At 45.5% G+C, this 21917-nt stretch overlaps 1 protein-coding gene across 1 annotated transcript in view; it reads right to left on the bottom strand.

Annotated features, from left to right (window-relative positions):
• Nucleotides 1-21917, bottom strand: part of CC2D2A (coiled-coil and C2 domain containing 2A) — an 87395-nt gene that overhangs the window by 16493 nt on the left and 48985 nt on the right. The window contains exons 16-28 of the mRNA XM_023765016.1: nucleotides 20444-20600; nucleotides 17938-18085; nucleotides 16862-17000; nucleotides 14157-14360; nucleotides 12102-12194; nucleotides 10875-10966; nucleotides 9667-9681; nucleotides 7216-7383; nucleotides 5462-5567; nucleotides 5157-5266; nucleotides 3909-4005; nucleotides 3369-3467; nucleotides 1077-1253 (exon numbers count right to left, since the gene is read on the bottom strand). Of these exons, the coding sequence (XP_023620784.1) occupies nucleotides 1077-1253; nucleotides 3369-3467; nucleotides 3909-4005; nucleotides 5157-5266; nucleotides 5462-5567; nucleotides 7216-7383; nucleotides 9667-9681; nucleotides 10875-10966; nucleotides 12102-12194; nucleotides 14157-14360; nucleotides 16862-17000; nucleotides 17938-18085; nucleotides 20444-20600 (1605 nt within the window). The remainder of the gene's footprint in view (nucleotides 1-1076; nucleotides 1254-3368; nucleotides 3468-3908; nucleotides 4006-5156; nucleotides 5267-5461; nucleotides 5568-7215; nucleotides 7384-9666; nucleotides 9682-10874; nucleotides 10967-12101; nucleotides 12195-14156; nucleotides 14361-16861; nucleotides 17001-17937; nucleotides 18086-20443; nucleotides 20601-21917) is intronic.

The raw sequence follows: 21917 nt of genomic DNA, 5'->3' as shown, positions 1-21917 counted from the left end.
CTTTCCTGAGTAATGGACAGGGAAGTCCTGAGGGACGTTGTCTGCCTGAGCTTTATTTCCTCATCTCTGATTGGAGACCCACCTCACACGACAGCGGGACTATTAAAGGGGAGAACATAAGTCAAATGCCTGACAGTGCTCTGGACAGAGGAAGAACTCAGGCCCTGTTTGTGGTGGTTGTTATTACTGTGATAGTTCACAATGATAAGAGGTTATGGTCGATATTTTCTCCCCAGTCCAATGAGGGTGGCACGCCTCAAGGCCGCACGGGCATGCTACATGAACACAGTACCCCTCCTCCCCCCTGCTAAGAAGGGTGGGAAACAGCTGCTAACAAATGAAAGTTCTGGAAGCTCTTTTCTTTTTCTAGAGCTGTGCAAAATTAGAGTGCCTGTGCACATATCTATTTCTATCCGGAGGCACTGGAATGAATGGAGGTCACCCCTGAAGGTCACCTAGCCTTAGAATCCTATGAATCGATTCAGTACACAGCACAGCCAGGGATGTGAGGTCATGCAGATGTATGTCAGCGTGCTTGCCAAAACATGTCCAGATGAAGAGTCCTATTTCATCTCCCTCCCACTGAGAAAATTCTGGAAGGGGAGCATGTTTATATTCGTCTTGCTTTGCCTAAAACAGTGGTTCTCAACCTTGGCTGCACATTAAAATCACCTGGGAATCTTTTTAAAATCCTGATTTCTGGGTGTCCTCCTCTGGAAATTCTGTTTCTTTGTTATGGGGTGGGGCCACAACATTAGTAACAAAGAAACAGAATTTCCAGAGGATGAGGCCCAGAAATCAGGATTTTAAAAAGATTCCCAGGTGATTCTAATGTGCAGCCAAGGTTGAGAACCACTGGTCTAAAAGCTGATTGACCGAATTGTCGGCTGGGTGGAAATGCAGACCCACACGGGCGCTCTCTCCCTTCATTCTGTCCAAGCAGACGGAGCACTGAGTGGATTTGGAGAAAGGAAACCTCTGCTTGTGCCCCGCGGTCCCAGTTCACCCCAGCACGGCCTAGCGAGCATTTCTCGTGTTGCCAACGTCAGACACGACTGACCTGTAGCCTGACTTACTTTTTCTCGCACCGACTCCCCGGGAACCAGCTGAGGCTCGATGGTGATGAACAGGGTGATGTAGGAGCCTTCGCTGAGGCTGCGGACAGAGTCAAAGCCCCGCTCGGTGACCACGCTCCGCTCCTTACTGTAGCCCAGGAGGACAGGGGGGATGTCTATTTTAAATGTTCCATCGATCTGTGCAGAAAACACGACGTGGTCAACATCCCGGTCATTTGCCAACAGACGCTCAAAAGCACGTGTCGATTCACTGTCTGATGAATTCACTAAGGACTGCTCAGACTGGCATTCAGGGTCGCCCACCATTCCAGCCAGTCTCTCTCTATCTTTTTTTTTAAATCCTCACCTGAGGATATTTTCCCATTGATTTTTAGGGAGAGTGGAGGAGAGAGAGAAAGACAGAGAGAAACATCGATGTGAGAGAAACACATCGATTTGTTGCACCACCAGGGCCCAGGTCGGGGAGGGCCTGCAACCGAGGTATGTGCCCTTCCCAGAACCAAACCCCGGACCCTTCGGTCCACAGGGCGACGCTCTAGCAGCCGGTCTCCCTAAGCGTTCACAGAAAGCACTGCCTTTTTCTTCACCTTTTCTTGGTTCAGCAGAGTGTGGGCGAGTTATGCATGTTGATACTAACACTGGGCAGTTGTGTGTGCCGGATGCTTTCATGGATGTACAGCACTGACAAGGATGCCTGGCCGGTGGTGAACTGCTCAGGAGGTGTTGGCTAGCAGCCACCCCCCTTTTCCGGATACCCCAGCCTCCCATCTCCACCTTGCAAAATTGTAACGATTTTATGTTATCGCCTTCATGAATTATTTTGTCATCTCCACCAGCCTCACACGTAGTTTGTTTTCTTCATTTGTTACACGGGCACATGCTGTCAGACTTTATCGTTGTGAGCATGTTTACGATGCTCCTCCAGATGTTTGCTCTTGGTGAACAGAACCCGTAATCCACTCCCTGTGTATCACCCTTCTCCGATATACAGCAGTGTTTTGTGTACACAGCGGATACTCAGTAAATGTGGGTTGAATGGATTGTAAGCCACTTTTATAACATGATCCAACCGTGCAGAGGTTCAAAAGGGCAGGACTTTTACCTCTTGCATTATCCAAGCGACAGTATGTTTGTTAGACTATCTAGTGCTAAAGCCAGTTCAGGGCTGGAATGTGAAGGTATAGAATTCACATTTTTGTTTCACTCTTCAATGGCATTTGTGTCTCAGGAGAAATAGGGAAAGGGCTTAACTTAGAAGAGGACATGCCTTCCAGGGAGGAAGGGACATTACCTGGATAGAGTCAAGGAGATTCATCCATCAAGAAGGGGTTAGCATAATCTCTTCTGAGTACTCTTCCGAATGTGAAATTCGGCAGTGGCAATTTTGGTTGCAAAATGACGTGCTTTTTAATTTTTTTTTTGTAATTTAAAATATATTCGAAGAAGGAAATGTGAATTCTTTTGGCCAGCATGTCACGGCAGCGTCACCTGTAGACTGTCCCTTATTTTGGGGGAGAACTGTAATTGCAAATGATCTATGAGATTGCAACCAACCCAGGCCTCCCAGGGTTGAGGCTTGGCCTTGGCTTTGCTGGACTCTGTGGCCCAGGCAGTATTGCTCTGTGACCTCGTCACCTGGGGAATTAAAGCCTCCTTCCTTAACTGTGCGAGATTAGCCACAGTCTCCTGGCTCAAAGCCTCTTGTTGCCATGGACTCAGTGCTGGGACATTACAGCCCCTTCAGAATCTTTAACTGTCCCAGATTGGAGGCGACAGGTCATTGAAGAGTTGTTAACCTAACGGATCCCTTTAGAAAAATTGCTAAACTCTGAAGAAGGATGTCTTGGTTGAGCGAATCTCTACTAACTGTTCTCCTTTTTTGAAATGGTGAGGACTCTGGAATCATTCATGAAATGCACTTGACTCAATGGGCCGTCCAGTGTCCTGACTGATTTCTTCAAGTCACTTCCTGGCATCTGTCCATTACACTTTGTCGCTTTTACAAGTTTCCACCTTGTTCCACCTTCTCCTTCACTTCTATTAAAATGTTTTTTAAAATCTCAGATTGGAACAGTCATATATTAACAACTAACTCTAACGAAGATGGATATTTAATAAGTGGCACAAATATGACAGAAAATCAATGCCTTTATATAATGGTTTTTATGTTTCCCAGAGGGCTTTGCATGTAGGCTCTCTCAGGGTTGGCGGTACATACCCACAGAGAAAGTTTAACAGGAAATGGATAGAGTGGTTCCCCATTCCCACAGCATTCCAATGCCAGATGCTTACCCTTGCTTGGCAATATATTGTGCTAAATGGAATTTTCACACATCCCAACCAGTGTCTCTCAATACGCGTGTGGATTCCACTTCCTCTTTCCCGGTCATCCTAAAGGAGGGGTGGGTAGTAATAATCAGTTAAGAACTCCAAATGCTCATTTTGCAGCAGGATTTGGACTGAAAGTACGTGGGCTTAGGTTAGGCTGACCTAAGTCACATTCTGGCTCAGATGCTTAATGGTTTTGTGACCCAAAGAAAGTCTGAACCTCAGTTTCCTCACTAATAAATTGGAGATGTAACAGTCTACGTCACAGCATTATTTTAGAGTTAAATAAGAAAAGATGTATGAAGAGCGCCTGGTACAATTCCTGGAGCACAATGGACACTCAATCAACAATAGAAAAGCTAGTGCCCTTTTTCTCTTTCCCCATTTATGATGTCAAGTTTCAGACATTCAAAATACAAGAAAGATGGACAATGGGTTCCGGTCTTATATGGTGGACGGAGGATGTGAGAAGAGTGCAGACATCTTCCTGGACGGTGAACTCACCTCTAAGACATCGAACAGCACTTCATCAAAAATGTTAATGAACACGTCGTCTTTCACTGACTGCAAGCTGGTCGTGCTGTAGTCCCCATTGGGGGCCCTGCAGGTGGGCACACGTGACCGGGGACAGGGGAATGGGAAAAACAGAAATAATGAGCACGCAAACATCAACATTTAAAAAGTGCTCAAACACGAGCACAGATGTGAAGATTGGAAGCTGTGCTTTCAGTTAAAGCATTTGTCTGCACAGGGTGGACACCATAACATAATGCCTGTATATAGCCAAACAGAAAGGGACTAAACCCTCTGTCTGCTGTCCATCACCACACTGTTGTCTGTATATGTTTTTGTTTTTTGCTTAATTTCTTCACCTTTTTCACCCAGCCCCCCCCAACCTAACCCCCTCCCCTCTGATAGCTCTCTCTGTACCTAAGAGTATGTTTCTATTTTCTTTGTTAGTTTATTTTGTTTATTAGATTCCACATTGGAGTGAAATCAAATGGTATTTGTCTTTCTCTGCCTGGCTTATTTCTCTTAGCATAATGCTCTCCAGGTCCATCCATGGTGTTGCAAAAGGTAAGATTTCCTTCTTTTTTAAATGCCTATGTATTTCTGGTAAGAGAAAAGCATAATTTCTGAAAACGAGAGAGTCTCAAATTTACCTAAAGCTTCCAGAGTTGGGGAGACAATGAAGAAAGGAGAAGCAGCGGAGGGGCCGCGGGTGAAGGGGAGGGGAGGCTTGGGCGACAAGTAGGCAGAGCTTGGAGAGGAGGGTGGTGTCCCGCAGTGAACCTGAGTTTCACAAGTTGGACATTTTCCCACTTTATTATTTTTTTAAATCCTCACCCAAGGATATTTGTTCCATTGATTTCTAGAGAGAGTGGAAAAGAGGGAAGAGGAAGGAGAAAGAGAGACATATCTATTGGTTGCCCCCCGCAGGTACCCCTACTAGGGCTGGGGAACCTGCAACCGAGGTATGTGACCTTGACTGGTAATTGAATTCCTGGTCCTTCGGTCTACAGGCTGACTCTCTAACCACTGAGAAAACTGGCTAGGGACCCACTTTATTCTTGATTGGAGTCAGTTGTGGCACATGAGGGAAACCAAGGGACTTGGTGTCAGGACTTCCGGTTCTTGTTTTGGCTCATTAGCTGCACAAACTTTCACCTCAGCCATTTCCCTCTGAGCCTCTGTTTCCTTCCCATCTCTTCAAAATATCCTCTAGTGCTTTAAAGAGGACCATGTGCTTACCTAAACGGAAGTTCAAGTTCTTCGTTCCAGCTGGGGTTTGGTCCTTCGGCCGTCGTGGTATGGCAAATTGTTCGTTGAAAAGAGACTTCTACAAAAGGACGTACTAAAACCTTAAAAGCAAAAGCAAATTGTAAGAGTCCATACAGTTAGTTGAATTATTTTGCTCTTTTCAGAGGTGGAATATATTTGCTAAATAGTATACGTCCAAAAAATGAAGCAGAAAACAGGCCAGGAAGTTTCCAGGCAATTCTTAAAAACTTAAGGGGTGAGATTCTAAGCAGAGACCCGGCACTGGGGCATCTCACCTGGCCAAGGGGGTAGTCGGCACTGTGGGTTGGGCTGTGTGTGGTTGGGGAAGCAGCGTGCCTTTCCCTGAAAGTTCTTGAAGACCTTGTTGGCTGCTGGAATTTGCTAGGAGGGAAAATATATGAAAAAAATAAGTGACAGAGAAAGACTAATTATATATTGAGCAGATGGTTATTCCAAAGATGTATGGCTCTGGTGACAGACATTCTCTCTAAGCTTGCTGACCCTTTTGGAAGGCTTTTCGTATGCTCTGGTCAACCCCAGTCACTCAGTGATCACTACGAACTCCCCAGCTTCTATCCCTGACCCATCTGTATAGCTAAGAACAGAGGACAGAGTCCTATTCTCTCTCCTCTGTGAGGGGGTGCCTGAGTGAGAACTTGCCCTTTCCCCATAAATGAACCTCAATCCCTCTCAGGTAGCAGAATCCTAAACTTCCTCACCAGCCTTCTTCGTCTCGATCTAATTCCTCTCCTACTGTATTTTCTTTGAACCTGCCTTCTCCAGGAACCTTGAGCTACAAATCCTAGGTAAACACTTCTCTGGACCTCCCAAGCCTCGCTGGGAAAGGGGAGGGGTCAGGGATTCCTAGCTTGAATTAGGAACCAGGGATCTTGTTGTCTTTCTCTTTTAAAGAGCTGCTATTCTTTTTTAAAAATATGTTTTTATTGATTTCAGAGAGGAAGGGAGAGGGTGAGAGAGAGATACAAGCATCAATGATGTGAGAGAATCATTGATGGGCTGTCTCCTGCACATGCCCCACTGGGGATCGAACCCGCAACTGGGGCATGTGCCCGGACCGGGAATCAAACCATGACCTCCTGGTTCATAGGTTGATATTCAACCACTGAGCCACGCCGGCTGGGCAAGAGCTGATATTCTTTTTTTTTTTAATTGTTTTATTGCTTAAAGTATTACAAAGAGTATTATATATGTCTCCTTTTTTTTCTCCCCTTGACCTTCCCCTAGCCTCCCATACCCCCCAGTGTCTGTGTCCATTGGTTATGCTTATATGCATGCATACAAGTCCTTTGGTTGATCTCTTACCAACCCCCTCCCCCACCCCCCAACCCTCCCCGGCCTTCCCGCTGATCCCACTTCTAGGAATATATCCCAAGAAAACAGAAACACCAATCAGAAAGGATATATGCACCCCTATGTTCATAGCAGCACAATTCACCATAGCTAAGATCTGGAAACAGCCTAAGTGCCCATCAGGAGATGAATGGATTAGAAAACTGTGGTACATCTACACGATGGAATACTATGCTGCTGTAAAAAAGAAGGCATTCTTACCATTTGCAAGAGCTGATATTCTTAAAGAAATGAAACTCATCTCCAGAGAGCCCCGCCTAGGTACCTTTCCCTTCCTCTCCCCTGAGAAGCTGATGCTTGGTGGGTGGTACCCTGGCTGGATGGACCACTTCCATCACACGGAGAAGAAGGAAGCAAACCCAAAGAGGGAAGCAAGCAAGGGAGACGATGGGGCCTCAGAAGAACCATCCTAATCTTTACAGTCTACCCCTAGTTCAGCTGCACCTCTTGTCCTTGCGTTCCGTGAGACAGTCCCAATAATCCCTTCTTTAGCCTAAATTGACCAACTTGGTTCTATTACTTGTAACTAATGGGAGTCTCACTTTGGCCCCCACAGAATAACACTATGTTAGAAACAGGAGCACGTGTGCTATAGAGAAGTGATGGGCGTGGCCAGGACCCCACACCGTCCATCCCAGGGCTGCCTGAGGGCTCTCACCTTGTGGTTGGTCTCCTCACAGGAATGTCATAGGCCCGGATGATGTTCACCAGCAGCTTTATGTCCCCATCGGACAGGTTTTGGGCTGTCACCTTCTTCCGACCTTTTCTCCTGGGCCTCAGGGGTCGCTTTTGTTCTGCCAGCTTGAAAAGGCTTAGGCCCAAAATGCTAATGATTACAGAACAGAATTAGGAGTCTAAGGAAAAGAAAGATCTGGAAAGTCACCAGACAACTCAAGCTCTGCCCCAAGGTCCCCTACAGGCCCCTGAAAACTGTCTTTCTAAAGAGCGTGGAAATCATTAAGAAATTCTCCTAAGATGGGAGCGATCTTACTGTATGGATTATTAATATTTATTGTAGCTGCTACTGGTCAGAGAAAGAAAAGGGTATTCTGGGCCCTCCCTGACTTTCCTGCCTTGCTTTCCTTCTTGCTTACCCTGCAGCCCTTCAAACCACCCCCTTCTCTCCTACTCTCTGCCTTTGCCTGTCCCTGGTCCCTGCACAGGGGCACCTCCCTCTGCCTTCCTCCTCAGAGCAGGATCTCCCCTTTAGGAGCCCCGGGCACATCAGCTAGAAGGGGCTCCCGCTCCTGGGCCCCTTGAGCACTTTCTTGATGCCCCATCTTCCTGGCAGCTGACTTTACTGCCCTTCCAGGCACTTCCTGGGATACCTCACTCTCTGGCGTTAGACAAGACTGGGTATGAATCCTGGCTGCACTTGCTCTTTGACCCTTTTAAGCCTCTGTTTTATCATCTGTAAAATGGGGTTCCATGCTATCTCCCGGATTGTTGAGAGGATTAGGTAAGGAGGTGCCTGCAGAGCACCGGGGCTCTGGTCCAGTACAAGCAGAGGTGACGTGCTAGGTGTGGGGTGATGACAGTAGTTATGACATCAGCGACTATGCTGGAGGAGGAAGGGAGATGGCAGGGGGAGCTTAAGGATCTCACATCCCCCTACCTCTCTCTGAGATGATGTCACATAAACACTTCCTGGAAGATGAAAGCAACATCTCAGTGACTTATGGGAGAAAGGGTCCTGGAGCCAATAATTCAGTTGGGGCCCAGAGACTAAACAGAAGCCCAGATGTGGCTCTGAATCTGGAAGATGACACCAGATGGCACAGAACAAAGGCCGTGGGGAGCTGGCCTCAGGCTGCAACACATGCTCTTCTGCTTCCCTCTGAGCAGGGCTGGAGCCCTCGGCCCAGGAGGCCCGAGCCAGCTGGGGAGGAGCGGCTCCCAAGGGCTCCCAAGGGCTCCCGGAGCTGCTCTCCTTCCCAGGGTCTCTGCCCCACAGAACAGCAACCATTCATCAGCACCTTCGTGAGTCAGGCGCAGTGCTAGGCGCCTTACATAGGATATTTCTAGTCCTCACAGGCATAACATTTACCCCATTTTTCATACGAAGAAACCTGAGGCTCTGAGTGGTGACAGGATTTGCCAAAGCTCCTAACTAGAGGCAGGGAGCTGGGGTTCAGCCTGGGGTCACTCTGGCTCACAGCCCACCTTCTTCCTTTTAAACATTTACATCTATTATTTATTAACTCACGTAAAACAAGAACAAGCCCATTCATTCCATGTTAACATGATGTACCACCATGAAGGCTCACTCTCCTCTCCAAAACAAAATGTGAGAAGAGGGGCATTATTTGACATTTTCTCCCATCTCTTTGTGCGTGTGTATGTGTGTGTGTGTGTGTGTGTGTGTGTGTGTGTGTGAGAGAGAGAGAGAGAGAGGTTACCTACATTTTATTATTCTAAATTTATTTTTATTGAGATGCAATTGGATGTAATGTTGTGTAAGTGTAAGGTGTACAACCTGTTGGGTTGAGGGGTTCATATATTTAAGTCTGATTCCCATCATGACATTAGCTGACATCTCTATCACGTCACATAATTGTCATGTTTTTTTTTTGTGTGGTGGGAACAATTAAGATCTAGTCTCTTAGCAACTTTGAGGTTTATAACACAGTACTGTTAGCTATAATCACTATGCTGGGCATTAGATGGCCAGGACTTACTTATCTACTAGTTATAAATGTGTACCCTGAAATAGCATCCCCCCAATTCCCCTACACCTCAGCCCTTTTTTCGATTCCACATGTAAGTGAAATCATACGGTATTTCTCTTTCTCTGTCTGGCTTAGTTCACTTTGCACAGTGCCCTCTAGGCCCACCCCTGTTGTCACAAATTACAGCCCATCTTCTTCAGCGCTCGCTCTCCCAGGACCTACCTAACCCAAACCTGGGACCTGAGAGGGATACCTGTGCCAGGGGCCCTAACATGACACATCCCCTCCTCTGTTAATACTGCCTCCCTCCCCCGAGAGGGCGCCTCCCAAAGTCTCAATGGCAGTCAGCAAGGGCGCATCTTGGTGGCTGGCACCACGAATTACAGAAACATTAGTTTAAAGCCAAGAACAAATCAAAATGAAAAGAGGAAAGAACATACCCTGAGCCTTCAGAACTTAATGCAGAAAGTAAAGCAGATAAAAAGAAAAAGAAATGGAAAAACAGCATGAAAAAAAAATCACCATCTAGTCTAAGTGTAATTTTCATGACTGAATAAAACATTCGATGACTAGGCTGTGGGCCTGGAGCACAGAGAAGGGGTTTGGGTGAATCGATGTGGGCACAGCCTCTCTACTGTGTGTGGAGGGAGGCAAGGTCAACGTCAGGGGCGGCCCTGGACAGCACAAGGTTTTGTCTCCTTTCCACCTTGACGTTGGAGAGGAAATACACGCATAAGAAATAACCCTTTTAGGAGGCCAAGAGATTCAGTCCCAGGAAGGGTCATGGGATTAATGGACTGCCCAAGACCACCAGTGGAGACAGGTATCTTCCATCTTTTGTGCATCCACCTCAAGTTGAGACAATTTGAAATTTTTTTCTAAGTGATAGTAAGACAATCACGCATATACACGGTCAATTTCCAGTTTCTACGTAAACACCCATTTTCCCCGCTGCCCTTGGGCCTCACCAAACACAGCAGCTCTCTCCTCCCAGCCTCCCAGATCTCCTGGCCTCCCAGACCTCCGTGGCTGGTTCCCAGCTACCCCACTGCCCTGTGATGGGAGAGTAAGGGAAGTTGGCATTGGGAGGAGTGTGTGCAGGAGGGAAATGCTGTCAGACTTGGATTGCAATGAGCAAGTGGCAAAGGCTCAACCATCGTTCCATGCACTGAAAGGTCACTGGTTTGATTCCCGGTCAGGGCACATGCCCAGGTTCTAGGCTTGATCCCCGGTGGGGGTGCTTAAGGGAGGCAACCGATCTAGGTTTCTCTCTCTCTCTCTCTCTCTCTCTCTCTCTCTCTCTCTCTCTCTCTCTCCCTCCCTCTCCCTCCCTCTCCCTCTCCCTCCCTCAATATCTAAAAATCAATAAAAACATATTAAAAAATAATGGCAAAGCCTGGCGAAGCTGACGTGGCAGTAGTGGGAAGGGAGACAGGATTCCTGGGCCCATGATGGAGAGGATCTCGTGTGACTAACAGAGACCCCTCACCTAATGCAATCGTAAGGCATTCATCAAGCTTTATCCGTTTCCAGTGTTATTTGTGGCCCAAATGCACACTAAACAATGATAAGCATCTTAGATTTACATGAAAATTTTAATATAATGCGATAAAAATAATTTTTAGAAGGAACAAAAGTTTGCTTTTACCTGATATTGGGAACTTCTTCTTCAACTATCAAATCCGTAAGAAGAAAATGGTGTTTTGCAATTAGGAAACGATTTAACACAGATTCCCTAACCTGGGGAAAGAAAGAGGTTTTATTTAAAATGTTCTCATTCTAGGACCTTCATAGGTCCCTCCGAGGCTTCTCTGAGTCTTCACCCCAATGTCAGTTCAGTGCAGCCCCCACCGGCACCCTCACTTTCTCCGCAGCATGACTTCTTCTTCCTGTAAACCACCCGGCTTTGCTCACTAGTACAAGTTCCTAAGGCAGAGGGCCTCTGCTCTGCTCCCCGCCCGATTCCCAGGACCTGGAAAAGTCCGACACATAGGGAGAGGAAGCGTGCTGAACGGAGGAACGAACAAAAACCAGGCCCCGTCTCGGAGCACATGCAATTCCGACGTGATTCTTGAGGTCCTGCCCTATTCAGACTGGTTTACTTCCTAATACTCCTTTAAATAAAAGACCTTTCAAATGTTGTAAACTGTTGTTGTTTCTTTATACATGAGCTACAAGGCAGATCAACTGGATGGGAAAAATGTACCGTAGTCACAGTAGCCTTTCTTATAAGTTAAATTTATTAAAGAAAGAAAGGAAGAATGAGAGAGAGAGGGAGGACAAAAAGACACTTCAAGTTTCTAGTGCCTAGGGCAGAAAGTATGTCATTCATTCATTTATTTTAAATATATTTTTATTGATTTCAGAGAGGAAGAGAGAGAGAGAGAGAGAGAAAGAAACATCAATGATGAGAGAGAATCATTGATTGGCTGCCTCCTGCACGTCCCCCGTTGGGGATTGAGCCCACAACCCGGCATGTGCCCTTGACTGGAATTGAACCTGGGACCCTTCAGTCTGCAGGTCGACTGTCTATCCACTGAGCCGAACCAGCTAGGGCAGAAGTATGTCATTTATAAACCTTCTATTTTATTGCAAAGATAGTATGATGCAAACATTCAAATACTGTCAAATACTGTCCTTTGTCATCCTACCCCACTTAAGAGAATCACTGACAACAAGCTGAGATACAGCCTAATGTTTTCATATGTTCACAAGATGAAGAGAGCTGTTAATCAATTTCATATCTGTGACTATGAGATAATCAGCCGTCAGGGGTTGAGCACCACATAGATATTGAAAAGAAGGGGACTTCCTCCCTCCCATATCAGGGTGCTGGCCATTTCCTTGTAAGGGCCGTTCACAATGGTTTCCTTACCTGCTGGAGGTACTTGGCTACTACCGCCCGGTGGCTATCTATGTGGCCCTTGGTCTCAATGACATTCCTGTCTCGTAACCGCTTCTCATAGTCCTAAAGGTTAAAAAGAAATAATTTTATGATTTTAAACTACTAGTCCTTTCTCATGCCCTCCTGAGATTAGAGAATTTATCACGTGTGGTTCAAGTTCATAAATGATGGTTCTAATTGTTTCTTCTGCCTTCCTCTGAACGTTTGGTTCAGAATTAGCCTTTGATGTGGGAGCCAGAATTCGGAGACAGTTAGTTGATGCCTTAGAAGTAGAAGAGCACCCTGTAATTAGAGGCCACACAGTAACAGTGGCTGTGGTTCAAGACACTAAGCTCACCCAGCAACTTTGCCAAAGCCTCTGCTTAGTATTTTATTGTTGTTGCTGTTAATCCTCACCTGAGGATATTTTTTCTTTCTTTTTTTTTTTTCTTAGAGAGAGTAGAAGGGGGCGGGGGGACAGAGAGAAAAAGAAAGGAACACCAATATGAGAGACACATTGAGTGGTTGCCGGGGATTGAACCTGCCACCCAGGCCCCGGGAATCAAACCCTTAAGGGTGAAGGCCAATGCTCTAACCATTTAGAAACACCAAACAGGGCCTCTCTGCTAATTTTTGTCTTTTTCTAACTTAAGTAAAGCAATTACAAAGCAGCAAATAGCATCTGCGTGCAGCCAACTTGGTCACCAACTTGGAGTGGGTACTTCTGCCTAGGCCGCTGCATTTTCTTTTCCACCAATAAAATTCCATGTGGGCTCAGGGAGCCGCCATGTCTCCTTCAGTTCTCTCAGGGGCCTCTACCCCATGCTGTGTGACTCAAGCTGGTCTCAAGATTTTTAGACTTGGGGCAAGAGGACACACCTCTCCCTTCTGGCTGAAATTGGTAGATGTGAACTTGAATGAAGGGGACCATGTGTCCAAGCAGAGGGAGTCCATCCACAATGGAAGGAAGTGAAGCCACCACAGCAAGGGAAGCCCAGGCAGGACGGGGAGGGGCCCTGGTGGCATTCAGGCCCTGCATCTGGGCATCATCAAGGCACAGATAACTCCTGCCATTCACACATCTTTAGATATTTAGCCCCATTTGGGATTTCATCTTTCAGTAAACTCCCCTTGAAGCCTGAGCTAGTTCAAGTTGTTGTTTTAAATATATTTTTATTGATTTCAGAGAGGAAGGGAGAGGGAGAGAGAGATAGAAACATCAATGATGAGAGAGAATCATGGATTGGCTGCCCTCCTGCATGCCCCACACTGTGCCCTGACCAGGAATCAAACCGTGACCTCCAGGTTCAGAGGTCAACGCTCAACCACTGAGCTGGCCGGGTTCAAGTTGGGTTTTTATCACAATTTCAAGTCCAGACACTGCAGACAAGAACCAAATAACTGAAAATATTCTCCCAGAACAGCTTCTGCATGAAAAGTCCTACTGGTACCAGTTTCTAATGGCTCTTCATTTACCTCATCAAATACAACCTCCCCTGTGTGGATTCATTGGCCTGCCCCATCTATACAGGCCTGCCCACTTACACAGGATTACAACCTGTGAGCCCTCAAAGGTCCCACCCCCCTGGCTCTCAGATGGCTTCTGCTATCCCCCCCCCCCACTCTGTGCATCCTGCCACCCTTCCCAGGATGCCAGCCCTGCTCCCCACTTCCTTTGTGCCCCTCCCACCCCAAGGCTGCTCTAATCCTAACTATCTGTTTCCCCACAGTGCTCACCACTGGGCCTTGTGCTTAACCGGTTGGATTACAATGGCCTTGAACTCCTGACTAAGGCAAGATAATTTGTCACATTAACATGTAAGATATTTCTCAACCCTACAATTCTAATTTTTCTTAGTTTATGTCATTCACTGTATTGAGAGAAGAGTTAATTTAAACATTGGATTCAAGAAAGATAATGGAAAGATTATAAAAAGTGCTGCAAAAGAGAAACTGGCATTGCTACTGAGAACATGTCAACAGCAAGATTCATGGAGAAAGGTTTACCAAGTAGCACAGCAATATTTTATTACAGCCATTTCTTACCTGGAATACCTTTTCCATGATTTCTCGGTCATATGCTGGGATTGGCTTATAATTCCGGAATTCTGGCACCTCTTGGCTTCTGAGACACAGGAGCCTGAATCGTTTGGCTCTATTCAGTTCCTCATCTGAAACGAAGTTAAATTCCCGCTGCAGCTGTTCCAGGCGAAAGAAATCGGGGACGTAGGATTCGCCGCTGGTAGCAACCTGTGAAGAACAGAGAATGCAAAATTCCAGACAACGGGCAAGTTTCAGCCAAGGAAAGCCGGCACTGAGCGTTTGGGAATGGAAGCTTAACTGGTTTACGCAGACAGCGAGACTGGATATGTCCTGCCTTTCACTTAAAGACAAAGCACATTAAAATGTGATGGCAGCCCTGGCTGGTGTGGCTCCGTGGATAGAGCGTCGGCCTGCGGACTGGAGGGTCCCGGGTTCGATTCCATTCAAGGGCACATGCCTGGGTTGTGGGCTCTGTCCCCAGTGGGGGGCATGCGGGAGGCAGCCATCAATGATTCTCTCTCATCACTAATGTTTCTGTCTTTCTCTCCCTCTCCCTTCTTCTCTGAATTCAATAAAAAATATATATTAAAACAACGTGATGGTAATAAGGAAGATGCTATTAAATCACTTAGTAGCTATAAAAAATACCACAAATACTTTCCCAAAGAAATAGAAATTATAAGGTTCATTTTTGGTATGTACGTTCCCCTAATAGGTGTTATGAAAATATACAGACTTGAACATGAGAGATTTTAAATAATTGTATTACTAAGTGCCAACTGCAAATAAGGTTACTCATATGCATAGTGTATTTAAAATCATATATATGTGTTTTAAATATCTACATATTTTTAATTAAATTTATGGGGGTGACATTGGTTAATATCATTATGTAGGTTTAAAGTGTACAATTCTAGAATTCATTATTTGTACTATACTGCACTGTGTGTTCACCACCCACAGTCTAGTCTTCCTGCATCACCATATATTTGACCCCCTTTAGCCTCTTCATGTTTTAAATTTATTTTTCAACTTTTTACTAGTCTTATGCCCATATGTAGATACAAGCACAGAGTCAGTTGATCACCTTCGCTTAGCTCCAGGGCCGGGCCCTCCTGTCCCTGAACCTTGATCATTGTGGGGAGTGAATCAGGGAGGGATCTGGGCGCCGACCTCCCATGTGTCTGTAAGTGGCACAGAAAGCTGGCTTCAGTACCTCTGCAGGCTGAGCAGGTGTGGGCTGATGGTGCCCAGGTGCCCCGAGCCCCTCTGCTGGGGGCCTTTGCCAGCTGTGACCTCCTCTGGGGCAGAAGGAGAGCCAGGCGCAGGGTGTGCTGGGCTTTGTGATGGGGAGGTGACCCTGCTGTGCAAATATTGGTTCTTGAAGAGACGAGTCAGGAAGGCATCCCTGTGTTTGTGCTTCTGAAGGCAAATAGTTATAAAGGGAAAATGAAGGTGACAGGTGTCCTATATTACTTCTGATTTAAAGATTGTAATCAAACCGTGATTTGAAAAGTTTACATGGAATAGACGACCCTTTAGGTAATATGATCCGTTCTCTCTAACACTTCTCATAGCCACACTAAAAGTATCATGTTGCAAGGAGAGTTTATAAAGACAAAAGTCACAAGCTTGCTTTGGGACTTAGAAATATCAGGAGAGAAATGAAAATTTTCATCTTAGTTATAGTTACCCTACTGATCCACTTATACTCATAAACATGATCATAGGATGTGTTGCTATCGTCACTTTCTGGATCATCTACTTACTTATGATGTTTTTGTGAGAATTATGATCTTGCAAGTAAAAACATTTATATCTGATACCAAGAAAAATCATTTACTGACTAATGACCCATTTTATTTATAAATTCACTGAAGAAGAATTCTGAATGTTATGATAGATACAAGCAGTTTATCCCATAAATACTTAAAATGAAACCTAAATAATAATCAAATTAATCTTAACGCAAGAATACAAACAAAACCACTGCTTCTTAAAACGGCCCATCAGTCCATCAAGGTGGGATGGGAAGGGCACGAGCTCTGAAACCAGATGAACTTGGATCTGATTCCTCACTAGCTGTGTGACCTTGAGCAAGGAACTAAGGGGGAAATCAAAACTTTCTTTAGGGATTTTTACAGAGGTTTGAGGTCAGAGTATCAATAGCAGCTAATATTTACTGCACACCCATTGTGTGCCTAGCAAAGTATTGATACCCGACAGCTGATTGATCCCGACAGCATAGCACCGTGAGGGCATCTCAGGGCTCAGACACATGAGTGCAGCCTGGATTGCATAGCCAACTGGGTGCATAGCTGGAATTTATTTATTTTTTAATAAATTTTATTGATTTCAGAGAGGAAAGGAGAGGGAGAGAGAGAGAAACATCAATGATAAGAGAGAATCATGGATTGACTGCTTCCTGCACACTCCTTCCTGGGGACTGAGACCGCAAACTGGGCATGTGCCCTGACCTGGAATCGAACTGTGACCTCCTCCTTCACAGGTTGACGCTCAACCACTGAGCTACACCAGCCAGGCCAGAGCTGGAATTTAAACTTGCCATTCTCTCAGCACTTACGCTCTTAAGCACCACCGCAGAGAACACGGTATGAGAGCCAGTGTGTGAGAAGGGCCAAGCCCTTTCTATTCCTCTCACGCCAAATCCAGACACAGCGTGGTGCACGGCTCTCCTGCCACTTTACCGAGATCAGCTGCATCAGAGGGGCGTTGTTGGGGTCATTCGGATCCAGCTTGGACTCTGCTGCCCACTTGGCCAACTTTTTCATGTCCGTCAGTCCTGAGGTGCCAATGGATGAGATGGCATCCGCTCTTTTCAAAGCGCTGGAAAAAAAGTTCATTCCGTGAGGTGGGCTTAACTTGACCACAGAGCAGTTTGCATCAGGACCATAAAACCCCAGGACGCACGGCTTAGGACGCTGCTATTCTGCACCACAGGAAGTCTGATAATTAGGACAGACTTCTGCCACTTTTCTTTACTTGAAGATTGTCATTAAATATGTTACAAGGCAGTAAGTATGAATGGTGGGAGGAAATATTTGCAAACCACACATCTGATAAGGGGTTAGTATCCAAAATATATAAGAAACTCATACAACTCAGTAGTAAAAAAAACCCCAAATAATAAAAAAATGGACAAAGGAACTAAATAGATATTTTTTCCAAAGAAGATATTCAAACGGCTGGCAGGTACATGAAAGAGTACTCACCATCACTAATTATCAGGGAGATGCAAATCAAAACCACAGTAGGGTATCACCTCACATCTATTAGGATGACTGTTATCAATAAGGGAAGAAACATTGATAGGAATGTAAACTGGTCCAGCCATCGTGGGAAATAGTGTGGAAAGTCCTCAGGAAATTAAAAGTAGAATTACCATGTGATCCAGCAATCCCACTTCTGGGTATATAGCTGAAGAAAATGAAATCACTATCCCTAAGAAGTACCTGCACCCCCCCCCCCCATTGTCACTGCAGTATTATTTATAACTAGAGGCCCAGTGCATGAAATTAGTGGACTGGTAGGGTCCCTAGCAGCTGCCAGCCACTGGCTGGGGCCTCCCTTCCCCCAGCTGCCGGCTGCCAGGCGGGGTCTTCCTTCGTTCTGCACTGGCCCCTGGTGTTCAGCGCACATCATAGTGAATGATTGAACTCCCGGTTGGTTGAACTCCTGAGGGGACACTTTGCATATTAGGCTAAGTGTGGAAACAATCTAAATGTCCAGTGACAGACAGATGGATAAACCAGCCACATGTTACCTCCTGAATCCAGTGTTCTGCTGTGACAGTGGAGGGATTAAAGGTGTTCCATTCTCTCCAACGGCCCAGGACACACTGTGGGACACTTTCCCCGAGGTCATCAGGATCAGCTGATTACTGCCGTCAGCTTCAAATGACAAGGGCACGCCTAGGGAAACACCACATCAGACAAGATGTTGTTTAGAACGAGGGCGCGAGCCCAGTCCTGGTGAGAAAGCAGGCAGTAGACAGTGAAAGGAGAGGGTGAGGGCGGTGGGGGTGAAACATGTAATTCAATATCACTGAACTTCTTCAGGTGACAGGTGACGATGCTCAGAATCACCGTGTGGCTGTGTCTCTGACAACAGAGTGCAGACATTGTAATGAATGATGCACCCGGAGTGGGGCCATCTGTGTGCACATTCTGGTTCTGACACTCAGCAGCTGTGTGACCGTAGACAAATGACTTAACCTCTTCATGTATAAAATAAGAATAAGAACGGCATCTCCTTCCAAGGGTTATTGCGAAGACATTCATTTACTCATTCTCTCCGAAGACACTTATTTGAGCTCCTACCTCGGGCCAGGCGCTACTCTAGGCACTGAAGACAACAGTAAAGAAACCAAACTGATAAGAATCCCTGATATCAGGCCGTTTATATTTGAGTAGGAAAGATGGGCAATAAGTTAAATGCAATGCACAGTATGTTACAGAGTGATAAGGGCAAAGTGAAGCATATATTAGGGAAGGTATAGAGAAAGTATGTGTTTGGGGGTGGGCAGGGGTTGAGCTTTCAGATGGTTGGCCAGGGGAGGCTCCAGGAGAGGCGACTTTGGAGTAAAGGCCTGAAGAAGCTGAGCTGGTGAGATGTAGAAATCTTGGGAAAGAGCATTTCTTGGCAGAAGGACCAAGTGTAAGAAGCCTGAGGCGGGAGTGTAAGAGGCCGGGGGTGAAGGATAGCGGGTTAAGTGAGGTCACCCTGGCAAAGCGCTAGTGCCTGGGAAACGGTGACCACTCAGCAAACGTTCGCTCTTACTGAGCCCTGTGGTCCCAGGAAGGCCTCCCTGATTTGGCCCCCACTGAACGGAAATGAATGATAAGAAGTGTCTGGGCAGTATGTTCAATCAACCAGAGGAAGAAAAGATTTTCAAGCACTAAATAGAGCAACTTCACACGCGGGATTTCCAATTAATGTTATTAACACGAAACTCTGTAAAAGCGTCTCTGTGTTTTTCCAAGACTTCTGCTACATTCGAAACATCCCATCTTGATCTTCAAAAGAACCCTATCAGCCTATAAAGGGGGTAGTATTAGATCTACTTTATGAACGAGAAAGATGATATTCAAAGAGGTTATGTGACTGCTAGAGTCACAGAGCTTCTCAGTATCAGAGCCAGAACTAAAACCTCCATCTTCGGGCTTTTAGACAGTGAGTGAGTTTGGCCCTTGGAGTTCTTGCAGATCTCCAGCTGTGACCTCACCATAAAAAAACACCTTGAGCCCTAGCCGGTTTGGCTTAGTGGATGGAGCGTCGGCCTGTGGACTGAAGGGTCCCAGGTTCGATTCCGGTCAAGGGCACATGCTTGGGTTGCAGGCTAGATCCCCAGTGGGGGGCGTGCAAAAGGCAGCCAATCAATGATTCTCTCTCATCATTGATGTTTCTCTCTCCCTCTCTGAAATTAATAAAAATATATCTTAAAAAAACAAACACCTTTAACAAATGGCAACAGAATGAGACCAACTATTAGAATGATAGATACAGAATATTAAAAATATTTTAATATGTTTAAAAAATAAAGCAATTAATGAATAAAAAAATGACTGAGTCTAAAAAAAGGATAAAAAATTATCACACCTAACCAGACTTATTGGGAAAAAACTAGATAGAATATCTGGAGGTGAAAAAATACTACAAAAATTGAAATGAGAAATGCAATGAGGTACATTGATTAGGCACAGCTAAAGTGTGAATTCGTGACTCAGAAGACAGATATAAAGAAATTACACAGAATGCACCAGTGAAAGAAAAAAAATATCAAGGGTAAGAAACATAGTGGAAAGAGTGAATTGGTCCATCATTTATCTAACCAGAAGTGCAGGAAAAGATGAGAGAGAATATTAATTAATAATCTCTCTATTATAGGCATGTAAGTTATTTCAAACTTCACAGCTTTAAAATAATACCACAATGTACATTTTTTTAATGCACAAAACTTTGTCTTCATTTCAAATTATTTTCTTCGAAAAGATTCCTAGAAGTAGAATTAAGGTATCAAAGGCATTCTAACTGCCCTTAATTCCCACTGCCAAACTGCTTTATACTTGCAGAACTCTGAATTTACTGGCCACCAGGAGCATATCAAAAACAACTTTGCAAAAAGTTGTATGTAATTATTGTTTCAATTTGAATTTTTGATAACAATTTTAGAATTATTGGGTTGACTGGGAAATGAAAAAAAAAAAGAAAGATACGTTCACATCTGACAGTAGAACTGTGAGCCCCTGAGGATCATCCACTGTCCATACCACTTCCAACTCCCTCGTGGTCCAGGGCCACATGCTGGTTACTGCTGAACTCCACTTCTTCGATGGGAGCCCTCCCGGTCACAACGGTGGTTTCAGGAATAGGCAGAAACACTTCTGCTAGCAAGGTGGTGCCACTGTGCCCCACTGTTTCATAGACCTGAAATCGAGGAAGAGAAACAGCCACATAAAAGCGACAATAGGCCACCTGCTGCATGGGACGATATTCACAAATGTTATATCTTTTAAGGGGTTGATATCCAAAATATATAAGAAATTCATACAATTTAACATCAAAAACCCCCTAAATAATCCAATTATAAAAATGGACCTGGGTAGACATTTTTTCCAAAGAGGATATACAGACAGCCAACAGACATGAAAAGATGCTCCACATCACTAATCATGAGAGAAATGCAAATGGAAACCACAATGAGATATCACCTCACACCTGTCAGAATGGCCATCCTCAATAAATCGACAAGTGATGATGGGAATGTGGAGAAAAGGGAACCCTAGTGCACTGTTGCTGGGAATGTAAATTAGTACAGCCTCTATGGAAAGCAGTATGGCAATTCCTCAAAAAATTAAAAATACAGCTGAGCCCGGCTGGCATGGCTCAGTGGTTGAACATCGACCTATGAACCAGGAGGTCATGGTTCGATTCCTGGTCAGGGCATATATGCCCCAGTTGTGGGCTCCATCCCCAGTGTGGGGTGTGCAGGAGGCAGCCAATCAATGGTTCTCTTTCATCATTGATGTTTCTATCTCTCTCTTCCTCTCCCTTTCTCTCTGAAATCAATAAAAATATATTTTAAAAAATGCATCTGAGATCAGGTGCACCCTAAGTCCAACACGAGTATCTCTGTAAGAGACAAAAGGACACTCAGAGCTACAGAGGAGGTCATGTGAAGATGGAGGCTGAGACCGGAGTTAGGCCATCATAAGCCAAGGAACTCCCAGAGCCACCAGAAGCTGGAAGGGGCCAGGAAGGACCCCCCCTTTGGAGCTCTTGGAGGGAGCGTGGCCTTGCTGACCCTGGGTGTCAGACTTCAGAGCTTCCAGGATTGAGAGAGTAAACATCTGCCGTTCTAAGCCACCACAGTTGCATTGCTTAGTATGGGAGCCCTAGGAAACTAAAACAGAAAGAAACATATTGCTAATGGTGAGATTTAAATTAGTTGGAGATTTATTTTGGGGGGGGGCTGTGGGGGTCCTAACACCTGTAACTCCTCTCCCAACTCCCCTCTTAACCACCTGTGACTATAGCATAATTGATTTCTCTGGTACATTATGCCAGGGTCTTGGTAGAGGGGGAGACTGAGGCACTCCTCTGATGAATGAGCCAGAGGTTCTCCCCACCTCCACCCTCCCTCACGCCTCCCTTTTCTCGAGGTGCACCCTTGAGCACTGTGGCCAGCATTACTCTGTCCACATTTTGAGGAGGTGAGTTGGGGTAACAGACCTCCTTCTGCCA

This window comes from Myotis lucifugus, unplaced genomic scaffold (assembly GCF_000147115.1).
Source record: "Myotis lucifugus unplaced genomic scaffold, Myoluc2.0 scaffold_367, whole genome shotgun sequence".
Lineage (NCBI taxonomy): Eukaryota > Metazoa > Chordata > Mammalia > Chiroptera > Vespertilionidae > Myotis > Myotis lucifugus.
The sequence above is the reverse complement of the archived record's forward strand: the minus strand, read 5'-3'. Positions and strand labels throughout refer to the sequence as shown.